The sequence below is a fragment of the Amblyomma mixtum genome, chromosome 2, assembly GCF_055824585.1.
Source record: "Amblyomma mixtum isolate Tamu chromosome 2, ASM5582458v1, whole genome shotgun sequence".
Classification (NCBI taxonomy): Eukaryota; Metazoa; Arthropoda; class Arachnida; order Ixodida; family Ixodidae; genus Amblyomma; species Amblyomma mixtum.
The window spans coordinates 237,080,441-237,096,054 of NC_143013.1; the positions used below are offsets into that span (position 1 = coordinate 237,080,441).

General features: G+C 48.4%; 1 protein-coding gene across 1 annotated transcript in view; it reads left to right on the forward strand.

Moving 5' to 3' along the window:
• LOC149363038 (techylectin-5A-like) overlaps nucleotides 1–14,317 on the forward strand; it is a 180,420-nt gene extending 166,103 nt beyond the window's left edge. Inside the window, exons 3-5 of the mRNA XM_089568424.1 lie at nucleotides 6,970–7,075; nucleotides 8,131–8,298; nucleotides 14,151–14,317. Coding sequence (XP_089424550.1) covers nucleotides 6,970–7,075; nucleotides 8,131–8,298; nucleotides 14,151–14,317 — 441 coding nt within the window. The remainder of the gene's footprint in view (nucleotides 1–6,969; nucleotides 7,076–8,130; nucleotides 8,299–14,150) is intronic.
• The last annotated feature ends 1,297 nt before the right edge of the window (nucleotides 14,318–15,614 follow it).

A 15,614-nucleotide genomic window follows, 5' to 3' on the forward strand; every position in this document is an offset into this window, starting at 1 on the left:
CGGAAAACGGCTACGCGTGAAGGCATGTAACGCGGGTGGCGTGCTGGGGAGAAGGGTGCAAGGCCGCCGCACAAAAGAGCGCCACAGAAGACCCGCAAGTCGGAGGGGGCCGCAGCATGCAGGGCGTAAGCCACTTGCTCCATTGTTGGACCCCACCAAGGTTTGCCAGGAGACATGTGACACCTGCTCCTGGATGAAGAAAGAAGCGCGCGGCCGCCAGACAAAAGGACGCCGTAGAGCGCGCGCGGGTCAGACAGAGACGAGACATGCAGGGAACCGGGAGAGGGGGAAGCGCCTCTCTCGTGTAAAACTTTTTCAGCGCTGCCCGGGCTTTGCATACCAGTCGCAAAGAGACGGAACTAATCAGCCCCGCAGCTGTTTGGAAACCGTAGCTGGTAGAACGGCAGCCCGACCACGCCGAGCGCGGCTGAAGTAAGGGTATTTCAGGAATACATGCGTCTTGTATTTGCTGTTTGTTTTTTATTCATGTACGGTAGAAAAACGCAAACGAAGTGCTGAGCTTTTATGCCTGTGCGGGATTTTGTACTTCATGTTTTCTGGCCGTAATGATGTAGCTTAAAGATGCTTCTTGATTCTCTGCGTAAAAGAGTTTCTTTTTTTGGTATGACACCATTGGAGGTTTTGGAATGGATAGTTGCAGTGTGTGGATTTTGTGTGTTATGTATAGATTAGCGCTTGAGATTACGTGAGCAGTAGTGGAGCTCTATTATCTCCTCGTCTGATCTATCGGAGCCGTTGGTCTGTGAATCGCAACGGCAGCTGTAATTTCTCCAGAACAAAACCTGATTCAAAATTGAAACATGCGGTGGCATTAAATCACCCGCATAGGTCACGTTCATCGCCCGCAGCTCACCCAACTAGACCGCCTGAGGGGGGGAGCCAAAAAGGGGAGTAAATTGAGCAGCACAGCTTGAGGCCTTGTTCTTTGTTTTGCCTGGCACGACTCTGGAGAAGGGTGGTGTTCTTGCCTTGCCGGGGTGGGGGCATTGTTCGGATTTGACCACTAATGCTCGACCTGAGACCCTTGGCCTGCAGACACCGACCCTTGGATCACCCAGGAAACAGAGGACCTGCCTGGCTGATGCGGCCTCTTCAGAGGACAGCGAGGAGCTGTAGCCCCTTTCGAGGCCTCTACCTGGCGGCGGACGAGCTGTTGTGACCGTACTTCTGACCACGTGGGCCCGATCAAGCAGCTACCGTGAACAATCGACGAGGCCGACAACCTCGCGACGGCGGTGGTGAAGTGGGTGCTTGGAATGCCCCCTCCGAGCCTCAGCGGATTAGTGTAGCAGAGAAGGCAAGGGTCATTGTCAGCAGCAGGAATGTCAGCTGCCATTGTCAGCAGCAGGAATGTCAGCAGCCAATGTCAGCAGCAACCCCAGCGGAAGCGGAGTGCAGGTGACTGACAGCGGCGACGAACGCAGGCGATGCCCAGGAGCTATTGTCCGAGCAACCACCGTGGATGCGGAGGCGACGTGGCGGCGCCGGTCACGCTGGCGGTTAATTGAAGACTTCTGTGTCCCCGACTCGCGTTCTGAACAATCGGCGGGGAAGCAAGTTCATTCACCTGCTGGAAGACTTCGGGAGATTCCTTTCCAGCCGGGCTGGATGAGTGAGCATCTCCCCTTTCCCATCGACCCAGCTGCGAGAGAGGGGAACAGCCCGCACCTGCCGTACCGTGGGTGGTAACACGAACATCCCCTTCGGTCCATCCGATTGGACAGTGCTCGTGGAACATTATTCCCCAGCCCGGGATCTGGGGAATCCGAACGATATTTAACTCGGCCGAGAGTGTGGCCGAGAGAAGCCTGCTAGCTCCAGTCGACTACGGTTGACGAAGACGTTCCCCTTCCACTGAGAGCCATTCTCAGTCCCGCTCTATGCAAATAATGTAAATAAGTGTATAAACTTTTTCGTTACATTTCCTCTCTAAACCCAGTCTCCCATACTCCTCGTCCAATCACCGGTCCCCGGCCATGCTACCCGGGTCGCAACACTCTGCAGTGGGTGTAGTCAGGCTGATGATGGTGAGGACGATATTTCAGCGTTGCTCATATACTACTACCACTGGCACCTCACGTACACAGACGTGTGTTGCGCCGCACCCTATTGTGTAGTTGTTTGGGAAGAAACGCTGGAAAGGGTTTGAAACTTGGAATTCGTATGTTATGTCGTGACTAGACGCTTCGTTGTGTAGAATACTTCAGTGAACATGAATAAGCAGGTCCAAGCGGGATAAATAGATGATCGTCTTATGTACGTCTCTTTTATTCAGATTTAATTTTCCCCCGCCATTGCGGCGACCTCCTGAGAGCCGGCCAGAACATTACCGGAGTGTACAACGTGTTCCACAAGGCGGCTAGTCGTTCTGGCCAGAAAGTGTACTGCGACATGGACACCGACGGCGGAGGCTGGACGGTGAGTGCGTTAAGCATCTCATTCGCGTCATACAGCCTCTCGTACCAGTTCCCTATCTCGAACAACAGAGGCTCAGTGAGACGTTGAGCTCGTGGCCCCCTGAAAACTCGAATCAGCGTCTGTGCTTTGTGCACAACGACGATCGCCTATTCCTGTGGGGCGAATGGTAGGCTGACGTCAGTCGAAGTACGTTTAAAGCGCAGCTCTAAAGAACGCCGTCCTCAGTCGAGCGCAGTGCCTCGGCCTCACCGTGTGAACGAGGAGCAGAGCGAAGGATGAAAACGATGAGCAGAGCGGAGCGCACCGTAGGATAAAGGACTGCGATAGTGAAGATAGCGCGAGGATGAAGCAAAGGAGGAGTGCTCGGTGTCAGTAGGTGGCAGCCTTAGAGGGGTTTGGAAAGTAACAACGATGGCAGGGCGTACCTTCGGGAATGCGGTTTTGTGCCTAACGGCAGAAGTTCAGTCTAGAGTGGAAATAAATCAGAGCGCTGCTCGGAGCTTACCTCTAAACGCTAACGGCAAAACCACAAACGGGGCAGTACATCGTTCGAAGCACGGAAATCACGGGAAAAGCTGCCTGCGCTAGACACTGCGTATTCCGTACGTGGTCGCCTCTGGTTTATATATCGTATAAAAAAGTCGGCATGGCGCTAACAGTAACATATTTGTGGTATTCGTATATATAGAACTCGAATATGTCTTACCTCTGTAATATTCGTGCGAATTCTTATTGACCATGATTTTGTCTACAGTCTCGTAAACTACGGGCTGACTTTTTATGGTCATCGTACTGCCAGACTGAACCTAAAAATTAAGTCAGTAATGCGTTCATTACTGTCTACAGCGGCATTCGATTTGACTCAAATCAAAGCAAGGATACAGGTGTCTTAAGCAGATCATTTTGCCGACCTCTAGTTCCGTGGTTGTCGAAGCTACTGCAATTAAACACAGCCTGAATAAGAATCACAAATGAAGTTTAGGGTTCGACGGAATCCCGTCTCGCGAGGAAAATTCATACTGATTTGTCGAAGAAAACATACACTCGCCAAGGTTCAAAGAAAAATAAGAATGAATTGACGTTTCGGCGCCCGTACGGGTGCCTTTGATCACAAAGAAGCAAAGGGCGGGCAGGTGAGCTATATCTAATAATAATAATAATCTTTATTCAGCATAATCTGAACATACAAAGAAACGGAAGCGCCGAAGCCACAGGTGGGCTTGTGCGGCGGCAACCGGCAGCCGCGGCAATCTTCGCGCTACATCAGAGCTCCATCAGAGGCAAAAGAAAATTAAAAGACGTAAACATGAAGAACACAAAAATTTTGGCACGGAAAGAATGAAAAAGCACTGATAAGATTTTAGTACATGTTAAAGATTCTCTAACGCTTGAACAGCAACACGCAGTTTTTTGCGGGTGGTTAAAGAAAATAAATCATCCGGTAATTCGTTGAAGATAGCTGGCACGTAATATTTTCTAGTTGCTTTGCCGTAGTGAGTGCGCACTCTCGGTTTATGATAGCGAGGAACATGTCTCAACGGTACCGGTTTCGTATTTATGTGTCTGTATGCGCTATTCCAAAAATATTTCAGTACTACAATTTGTTTAAAAAGATTGTCAAAAGAAGGCAAACCGGCTGCGGTAAAGACACTGTTGGGAAGATATTCCTGCGGCAAGTAGAGAACGCTTGTAGCAATGTTTTTCAAAATCCTATTAACACGACATTTCCATGTGAAAGAGCAGTTAAAAAAACAACACATACCGTATATCAAGACACATATGGGCGGTTTTTCGAAACGTGCGCAGGTATATCTGTGGGAGGTTACCACGGTTCCGGTTAATCGTGTTTGGCGTGGATTGAATGCACAATGATTCTATGAGAAGGCGTTTTGGTAATGATTTTTTCTTTCCAATTACACGTGCTGCGTCCCAGTCGATGGTATGGCCAGTTTCCTGATGATGTTGCGCTAAAGCGTTTGAGTTAGATTTTCCTTTGGCGCCGTCATTTTGGTGCTGTTTGAGCCTTGTCTTGAATTTTCCTGTTTCTTCGATACAGGAAGCGTCACAATCACGACAGGAGATCTTGTAGACCACACCTGGAAAGATGTCGAGGTCAAGAGGGTCCTTGATTCGCAAAACTTGTTGCCGAAGTTTGCACGAAGGAACGTGGGCCACATGAACGTCATAATCTGAAAAGATGCGAGCAAGGTTCTCACTCACGCCGTGGGCATACGGAATCGGCACCCGCTTCTTTGCGCATGCCTCAGTCCGTATAGTCGGAGCAGAGGCGCGTCGTTCCTGTGATCGTAGTATTTGGGCTGGATAACCGTTCCGTATCAGGTCTTGCCTGACCTGTTTCACTTCTGCTGTTCTGTGCTTAGGACTTGAGCATATCCTAAGTGCGCGGTTGAACAGAGACGCAGCGACTGAGCGCTTGTGCCCGATGGTCTGAGATGACTGAAAGTTTAGGTACCTTGCGGTGTGAGTGGGCTTAGGATAGACGGTGGCTTGCAGAGAATGCAGTGAGCGTTCCACGAAGACATCGAGGAGAGCGATGTGGCCATCCACCTCCTCCTCTAGGGCGAGCTGAATGTTTTGCTGGAACGTGTTGAGGTCCGCTAGAAACCTGTGTACGTCTGGCTGGCTGATGACACACAAGCAGTCATCGACATCGCGTACAAAAAACTGCGGTGGGGGGGTCGAATGAGGCAACTGCTACGGATTCTATTGATTATAAGGGAAGGTTAGCACATTCTACAGAAACTGAGGCACCCATGGCTGTTCCGAAAGTCTTTCTGTAGAAGCTCTTGTTGAAGGTGAAGTAAGTATTGGAGAGGCAGAGTTTTAGGAGTCGGCAGAGGTCGTCGGCTTCAATCGGGGTTCCTTCAGGCAAAGTCGCGTCTTCGTTCATGGCTTCCTTGCAACACTCCACCGCAAAATCGACAGGCACAGATGTGAACAGAGACTCCACATCGAAAGAAGCCATTACTTGGGTGTCGTCAATGGGCACATTCTTCAGCTTCTCGACGAAGTCGCTTGCATCCCGGACGTGCGTAGCGGTTTTTCCCGCTAAAGGGGCCAGCACCCGATGAAGGTAGCCAGAGAGCTTGTTCAACGGGGACCATGTAAAGTTCACAATTGGACGGAGCGGTGTGCCCTCCTTGTGCACTTTTGGCACGCCATAGATGGCAGAAGCGGAGCCATTGTGACACAGAAGCCGAAACGTCAATTCTTTTTATTTTCTTTGAACCATGGCGAGTGTATGTTTTCTTCGACAAATCAAGAATCACAAAATACGCTATACTCGGTGACCACAATACAGTATAAAGATTTTACTGTATTGTTTCTGTCACCGGCCGCATGTAGCGGCAGCTGAAGGAATATCCTTCTATGCGCAAGTCATCGTATACATATCAGAGCTGTTGGAGACGCTTGAGCACGGGATTGCCACGATTTTGTGCTCTTGCGGGACACAGTGATGGATCTCAACGGCATTTTCCTCATTGCTGGTGCGTCAACATTCCGGATATCAATTTCGTCTTCTGCAAACCCGCGAAGGAACATTCGATTACAGGCCGCAGCCGGCAGAACAGCGTCCCCGTCGTATATTCTGAGCTTTAGCAACGAGTTTCACTTGCCTTCACGCTACGACAACCTGCACGATACGAATGAGATCGCTCACGTCTCATTGCTTCTTGTAGACGCGGTCATCCGGAATGTGGAAAGAAATATCCACGGTGTCCTGCCGTGGTTTCGTGCCCTTTACAGCAACCTGTGCTTTTGACTGACCCTCGGCAAGCAGAAGAACCACACATTTTCTCCCGTTCTCCAGCTTAGCTTAGGCAAGCTTAGCACGGAACGGCAGAATGTTAGGTGCCCAGATGAGATTAGAAAGTTTGGGTACATGACAGTGTACTTTGAGAGATGTGGGGCAAATATTTGTTCTCTAGTACCGGTTAATAGGCTGATAGGTTGGCATACCATATTTTAGTGGCACGATGTGCGGCCCTTCTGAGATGGTGGACGCGTTTAGGGGAAAATGAAGACAGCGCCTTATTGTCGGCTTCTCCTGTACAAGAAACGAAAGAAAGAGGGAGGATAAACGGTCGGCTGCCCTGCGGTGTGAAAAATGCAGGAGGATGTGCTAAAAGGAAAGATAAAATGCAATGTGAGGTACGCTCATCTAAGGGCATGCGCGCTGCCAAACCCCGCTCCAGGAATCGAAACAGTTCTTTCTCTGCTTTCAGTTCTGCTGGTCGCTCTGGCTACAGCCGACGGATGTTGCACTCTGTCTGGGGACGAATATGACGGCTGTCTAGCGCAGTGCTCAGAATTTCTCCTTAGGCGCAGAGCATTCAGACACGAGATCTTCACAGCCATATGTGTCGCAGTTGCAGGGCTGCCGGCCATGCTAATGCGGAAGCAACTGCAAACGCAACTTTTACAAACCATACTACTGTGCGCCAGTGTCTTCACAAAAGTATTTGCCCACCAAGAATTGCTTGGTCCAGGTTAAATCTTCCTTTTCAGGCCATTGTGAAGCGCGGCCAGTTTGGCAACAACGTGTTCTACTTCAACCGAAGCTGGGAGGAGTACGCAAGTGGTTTTGGTGACCCGGCTAAAGAGTACTGGATTGGTAAGCTACTCCCAACTCGCGTCTTTCCAACGAATGATTTGTAAGTACGAAACCACTATAAAAGCAGCAATTCGACCTTCAAGTCACTACCCGGAAAACATCACCAGCGGCTCACAGTCAACATAAGTGCCCTCATGGCGCTTTCTTCCTGGTTATTTAACTGCAGCCTTCAAGGTACACAGTGCTGACACGCAAGAAAGATCAGAAAGAAAAAGAAAGAACTTTCTCTTCGGCTAGCACTTCCTCACACCTGCAATGCAAAACTGGGATGCTTTCACACGCCCTGTTAAGCAGTATCTGTTAACTGCTAATGTTCTGAATAAGTAAATTGTTTTTATTTATAATTTATATCTGTGCTGTCCCGGCTGTCCCACATAACTTATGCGTAGGTTTAAAACTATGGCTTTGGCATGCTAGCGAGTGCAAGTTAACTGTGGTCCCTAGATGCTCGGTAGAGAAAAATTTCGTTTTAAAACGGGTTGCCTCCATAAAAATGTTTCTTTTTTCTGTTTAAAAACCCCCTTTCGCGTTCATCAAATAACTCCCCGCAAGAAAAGCGTACAATATCGCCGGCTTTTTTCTGTAATCCTTTAATGTATCGCCACTTTATCTGCCACTTTGAGGCAAAAAGAAGAAGCGAATATTTTCTTTTTTCGCTACTCCAGTACTCCGGTAATATAACAGTACCGCCGATAGCCCGCTTTATACGAACACTCAAGTGCGTGCCTTCCAGTGACATTAGCGCCGCTGGCCGTCGGCAGCTCGGTCTGAGTCCATATTAAGGTGAAAATGGGGCACCAACTGCCTCTAACCGCCGCAAACACGCTGTATCATACACCATGGCCTCGGACCCAGCGCCCAGCTATCAGCGTCTCCAATGTCAGTGCAGAACGCGTACTAGACCGTTCGTTTTAAGCGTGCTGCTGACGGTACCTAAAGCAGTTGTCTCTGTCCAGTGGTCCGTAGAAACAATGCCGGTTATCTACGCTTTTTTGCTCTGCTTTGGTTATGCGGTAACCTGAATCCTCTTGCATTGACCGGGATGCAACACGCAGGAAACCGTGCGTTGCACGCGCTGACTTCGAGCGGCGAGACCATGTCTCTCCGCGTGGTACTGATGAACACGACAGAAGACAAAGCTTCGGTCACCTACGCAAGCGTGCGGGTTGACAGCGAGGCTGATCAGTTCAAGCTCCACACTGGCACGTTTCTGGGACCTGAAGGTGAGACATAACGCTATGGACACTTAGGTGTCTTTCACCTGCGCATCGTTCCGCCGTGCTGCATGTTGCACCTAACTTTATCCGAGCTTTAATAACCTTTCAACCTCAACCATGAAAAACTTTTAAACATGTTGTGACCGTTATGTGTTCTAAGCGAGAGTATCTGTAAACTTTGTTCAAGTGCATACCGAATAATAAGAAAATATTCTCTACAGCTCTTCCGTTGCTGCCGAATTTAATATGTGTTAAATTATAAAGCAACCCCAAAAACCGCTCACTGATTACTTTTTTTATTTTCATATGTGCTAGAAAGAACGCATTTACATTTCCTTCAGACAAAAAAAAAATTTATGGAATAAGAAAAAAGTATTACGAGACCGTGCGCACTCGCGCCGCGACCGCAGCGCTCTCAAACATGGAATTTGTGAACGAAGCAATGTTAGAAGACGCCGCGATGGCGACAGAGCGAAAACATTAATTATTTATTGTTTATGATGATTAACGTCCCAAAGCGACTCCGACATTGACGGACGCCGTAGTGAAGGGTTGCGAATAATTTTGATTGCATGAGGCTTTTTAACGTGCACTGCTATAGTGTAATATTTCATCGAAATGGGACCGCCCTGGACACGACCAAGCACGCGTCTTCCGAGTCACCAGCCGAGCTCCATAAAGCCACGACGGCGGCCGAGAACGATGAAGTGAGCTCTGGCGGTCAAAATTAAAGTCACGGCTTGGTCTTGGACGCATTGAGTGCGGAGATCAAAGGGGGAGCTGGTTCCCGGTTGCGATGGGCGAGCTGAACAACTAAGCAGGTTTCCTAGTCACAGGACGATGTTTCGCGTCTTCCGTTTCAAATCTGGTGTTCTTGAGTTTCGTTTCATTCCTTGACTTCTTAAATTGATGATTTTATTTACGGCCTGACGATAAATGCGCCCGACCGAAGACTAGGATTCTGTTTAGTGTTTCATGCTGCATATCGTGACCGTCTTGCCGCCGGTATCCATTTATTCTTCCCCAGCCATCGCTTTCGCGGGGATTCTGAAATGGTGCCCTATCATTCACCGAAAATTTCATGAGTCCGGCGAATGGAAAAGCTCGGACACATGCTCCAGCTTTACCAGTCCCACTGTCAGTGAGCCCTTACTAGTAATGATGTCTCAGTCTAACATTGTCATTGATTGTATTATTATAGAACATAAACCACGAACATGAGTTGATGCAAAAAAGCGTTCAACCGCTCGAAAAAAGAAAAAAAAGTTTTTTTTTTGCGAAATACTACATTCTTATTTTTCCTTTAAACATTTCTGTACGAAGACACCTCGCACTAGGTTTTGAAAGTTTCCATAAGGCGAGATTGTATGGAGTCAGTATGGAGCCCATAAATTCGGCACGGACGTTACGGAAAGCACGTATGGAAGCATACGGACTCTATATGACGTCATTCCTATTGCATGGAAGCTATATGCAAATTTATAGAAAGTTTATGGACCGCATTAAAAAAACCTAAGGATGTCATCCCATTTTTTCGCATGATGTGGACTCCATATTGCCGCAATTCATTACATGCGACTGTCATGGAACATTTCGGTAGGAAAACCATTGTTTCCCTTACTTCTTGCAAGTGACCGTTTATGTCGCAATTCTAGACGCGCCCTCACTTGCACCTTTCATGCGTTAGCATTATAGCACCTATTATCGCAATAGGTGTCCGGCGTTGGCATGTGAAGTCAGTGTTGGCAGAAGTCAGAGTGAAGAGAGAGAAATCTTCGTTTCTGCTTTACTGGGAGAGCAGGAAGGAAGCGAAGTGGAAGAGAGAAGAGGATCAGAGAGGGGGGGGGGGGGGGAGGCATCGTGTGGCGAGAGGAACACTGAGGTTGCCAGAATCGAGGGTTGGTAGAGAGGGGGCAAAGCGCACAACAGGGCGATTGCTGCATTGGACCTGGAGAATGGAGCAGAGCTATGGCGTGTCACACAGTGGGCAGTTTACTCCATCACGCCACTCCTCAACGGCAGCAAGCGCTCCTCCGTGAGCAACACTAACGCTAACGCATAGTCTGGCGCATGAATCATATCCACCAACCTTCCTGAACGTTGTTAAGCCCCGTTTTATGGTTTACTTAATCGTTTATGGAGGTTTAACGTCGCAAAGATACTCAGGCCATGAGGGACGCCGTAGTGAAGGGCTCCGGAAATTTCGCCCGCTTGGGTTTCGACCTCTGACATCGCACAGTACACAGGCCTCTAGGATTTCGCCTCTATTGAAATTCTCCCGCCGCACTCTGGGCCAAACCCACGTCTTTCGGGTCAGCAGCCGAGCACCATGACCCCTCAGCCACCGCAGCGGCTGTATTTTACGGGATGATTTATCCAAGCTTTGTATAAAGTCAACAGCCCAACTTCTGAGAAATGCCACCTCAGTTTACTTCTCGTTATGCACATTCAACACCGTCGGCGACAGACTGTCAGCAAGCCACACTGAGCAAATCATGCTCCGTTTGTCATGACGAGGCTCGCCAGTATTATTAGGCGAAATAATGAGTAATTATATTGAACGTGCGTTTACGTTGTGTCGCAAGAGTATAAGCAAGTAGTTCTCATCTCCGCACAATCGATAAAGTCCCGAAACAAGCAAAACACTGAAAGACGATTACGATAGTCGGTAGTGCGAAATTTGAGCGCAACTCTTCACGTGCCATCTGCAACCGCTGGTAGGTGGCCTATTACTCTGGTCCTGCTAGCCATCCACCTTCCGGTTGTCCATTCTTCCGCTGTCACCGTGGCAGGTGGCGGTCCACTCTGCTGCTACCTACCAATACTCCACCAGTCACATGACGTAACACGCCGCATGTCAGGTGGCGTGCAACGCCTACGACGCCGATGACGACTTTGAAGCGGAATGCAGGAACGGGCGCAGCGCTCGAAAAAAGGCCACGTGACAGTGGCGTCACTGCGGGGGTGTGGTCCGTACAGGGTGCAAATCTTTGTCGGTTAGGATTTAGAACAAAGTTTAAGCGCAAAAAAAAAACACGAAGGGCCGTGTGCCAAGACACACGCACCATAGGCGCAAACTTCCGACTTATTTATTCCTGAGACAATCATAGCCAACGTGACACGTGAGGACTATCGGGCGCCGGCGCGCTACGGCCACTGAAAAATGAAAAGGAAATGCAAAAGAATACTAGTAAAAGTCGTATATCGCCAGGCATTGCTGCTAACTATGCTTAAGTTTTCTCTGACAAAGCAAGACTGTTTGCTGACGCATTTTTCTTGAAAAACGTTGACCTGCGCGGCTTCCATAATTTCGCGAGTTGGCTGACCTTTGCTTGTGACCTCGATCAAGCATTTATCAAGAAACTGCACGCAAAGACCTTACAGTGCAAAGTACAATTGCATCCACTTCATGTTTTGATCATGTTTTTGCGAGTTCGAAACGCTCCATTTAGACACCTCTCAGATTGACCTAGATATTGCTTACCACAAAAAAGCGGGATGTTCTAAACTAATGCCCTCTAAATCATTCACGAACTTCGCTGCGAGGTCCGTGGTACTCCGTAGCTCCTGATGAATCATCCCGCCACAAAGGCGAAATGACACAGTCCCATTTAGTGTGCCAGGTAAGCGCATGTTAAACAACTCCGGGAGGCATAAATTATACGAAACCTTCAACTACTGCGTCTCTCATAGCCTGAGTCCTTTTTGGACGTTAAACTTCGTAAACCAAACCAAACCTGGCCCCTACCCGCCGCGGTGCTCAGTGGTTATGGCGCTTGGCTCCTGTCTCAAAAGACGTCGTTCGATTACGGCCGCGGCGGCCGAATTTCGATGGATGCGAAATTCCAGAGGCCCGTGTACTGTGCGATGCCATTGAGCGTTAACAATCCCAGGTGGTCTAAATTTCGAGATCCCTTCACTACGGTGTCTGTCACAGCCTGAGTCGTTTTGGGACGTTAACCCCGCATAAACAATAAACTTGCTCCTGATATACCTTCCTTTCAGCGTTGGCCTTTTGTGCTCGTCTATTTCCTTTTCTGCATTCCTGCCGCATGCGCCTTATATTACTTACGCGTCGCGTTTTCCACGGCTGTTTTGGAAAGAGATCATTTGGTTGTTAGTGCATGCGGTGTTTTTTATCAGTTCTTCATACTATGTTTTTTTTTTCACTTCAGTTTTAGGACATTGGTGTCACCAGGTACGTCGCCGGCGACCGATGAGAAGGGTTCCCCGAGTAAACAGCTTGTTTTTCAAGGAACCAACGTCCTTTGCTTCCAAGCCTGCCCTAGTAAAAAAGCTGCATAATGAAATAATCTAATACGCGCGTTTTCATACATATGGCATGCAATTCGATTGATATTGTACGGCATTTGACATCTGCATGTTAATTGTGGAACTTATGTATGACAATCTTATTCGAGGTTATTGAATCATACAACTCATACAGCTTATTTCACGAAGGTGGCGCCACATTCACTCTTTCTCCCGCAGTGTAGGCGTCCTTGAGCTTGTTAAAGGCAAGAGCCAGTTTCTCGGGCCGATCTTCAGAGCACCACCGACTATGCTCAGCTTCGTTCAGATCTCTACAAAGATCACAGCGGCGCTCGCAAGCGCGTAGTAGCTCGCACTTCAAGGCTTCGTGATAGAATTATTTAGCTCATCTGCAACGAGTGCACTGTTTATTCGCGAATGGCACGTTTTTTCCTTTCCGATATCAAAGAAACTTCATTTTGAAGTGGTGTTTGCTTTCCAAGCCCGTGTACAGAAATCAAACTCGCTTAGTGTTCGGCGGTTCTCGGTCATTCGTGCCCTCATCATGATCATCAGCCTGGCTACGCCAACTGCAGGGCAACGACCTCTCTCATATCTCTCTAACTAACCCTGTCCTGTGCCGGCTGCGACCATCGTATCCCGGCAAACTTCCTAATCGATATCTGGGAGCTGCGCTCGTCACTGTCTACTTCAGAGGTGAAAAGAGTTCACATTCGACTTTAGACACGGCGGTGATGACTGACGGCGGCCGAACACGCAGCGTATTTTTATTTCTTTCGTCGAGTTCGAAGAGTAGTTTCAAATTTAAGTCTTGTGTCAAGGTAACATTTAGAGTGGAGCATCCCGAGTACGCACGTGGATTGCTCGAGTTTATTCCGTCCCGTGTGGCTGTTTAATGTGCACTGGCGCCCTTCCGCACACGGGCGTCTTTAGCTTTATCCTCCATTCAAATGACGCCACTGTGGCTATGTTTGCGCTCCATAACCTAGCGCTCAGGAGCTTTGCACCAAAGCCACAAAGCCAAGTTTGTCCAACAGGAGTGCTCGGTTCGATGAAAAGCAGACAATCTACCATATGCGAAAGAAACAACTGCTTGTCGCGCGCATTCTCTGACATTGAAGAGTACGATGCTTACGAGCGCTGCTGTAATAAGAGCACAGCCCTGCTCGCACGGCCATACACATTTCCAGGAGTGGTTCTTACCTATAACGAGTGTGGGTAGCGCTTACTTTGATGACGATGTTTTTAGAAGGATTTTTTTTTTTTACATGCAGCACCTGCAGACGAAGGAAGACAGAGAATGGACACAGCAGAGCTAAACAATCAACTTTATTGTTCAGGGCAGCTGTGTCCATTCTCTGTCATCCCTCGTCCGACAGAGATGCTTGTTTCAAAAATGTTCAGAAAGCAACCCGCCTAGCAAGACCCTCCTTTTTCTAGGTACTAACAATACTTTTCCATTTAAGGAAAGAGGGATCAGCCGGTGTAGTTCTGTTTGAGACAACCTCCATATTTTTTCGAGGCATGGCATTAAAATCCCAGAGGTGTTTCCGGCATTATTTTATATCCCCTGACATTTTTTCCAGGTTGGGACAGTTTAAGCAGGCATGATGGCAGGATGTTCACTACCTTCGACAAGGACAACGACGGAAATGAAGGCAACTGTGCGGTCCAGAATCGTGGCGGCTGGTGGTACAAAAGTTGTTACCGTTCTAATCTGAATGGTCTCAATCTCAACGGCCACTATGACTAAGAAGTCGGTGGCATCGACTGGGGAGATCGCGGAGGCTCGCACGGGTACTCACACTCTTATCCGAGTGCCCTAATGCTAATGCGACCGGTGGATTTATTCTGATTTTTGGAATTAAATTAACCGCATGCAGTCGTTAATGACAGCGATTGCTAGAGGCCAAGAAAAAGGTTAAAACCTATCCTTGTATCTCGAAGAAGAAGCAAAAATTATGTGAAAACGTCCACTCCTCTAGTGTTGCTGTCTCACCTGCTACATGCAGAATCGGGGCTCTCTAATCAGATCAAGGATTCGATAATTAAAATTTACCTCTCTCTGAACTGAAAAAACTTGTGTAATCCTTCTTAGTGTTTTAGGAACCAGGGCAAACGGAGCTTCTGGAATGGTAAAAAAACTAATTTTGGGAACGGCATTAGAATAGTTCAGGTCTCTCTTGCCCCTGAAGGGCAGATCTTTTCGTTATGCTCAGAAACACACGGCGTTGCACTTCCAATCAGAATGCACCACATTCGCCTAAGGACATTTTGTCATCCTGAATAGCTTTATTAAATTGGTTTCGAAATCACTCTTCTTGGCCCCCACCCTTTTCCCGTTACCCCTGCTTTATTCTCTTCAGTGAGTTTCACCCTCATCGGCCCTCATCGCTAATAGATCCCATCACGAAATTTATTGTTGTGGTAAAGCCTGCGTTAGGCAGAAATCATCCAGACGTATCCGCTATGAATTGCTGGAGGGCCTTCAAAACTTATGCAAAGTTCTATATTTTTCAGACAGTTAAAAGGTGGACTGGATTATTTGTTTGCAGCGCAAAACGCTGCATCATCAGTCATCATGTTCTTGAACGGCGCCAAACAAACACATTCCACCACAGAAAGCTCCTGTTTTGTCGTCCTCCACCCGTGTACTAAATGCTAATTTAGCAGACGGTGAGCTGCACGCCGAATGCGCATGTAGGAGCGGTTGTCTTGCACGATTATCGCAAGGGCAGATACATGGGTCGGCTGCCTCGACAAGGACGACTGAGATTTGAGAAATGCTTATAATTCTGCGCAAAAAGGCTATCCTATTCTCGCTTTTGTAAAAAAAAATTGAGGGGACACTGGAGCTCCGCCTTGAGGGTATGACACGACAGCGTTCGTCGGCACATCGTACTCGGCAGTCCCGATGCGACGAACGCCAGCATAGCTACCGCGCCGAACGAACGGGCAGCAAGCAGCAAGCTTCTTGGTGAACGCGCCATGGACGTGCGCTGCGTTGTTCGCCGCTCACCACGTTATTCCTGCGTCCTCGCACGGTCCCC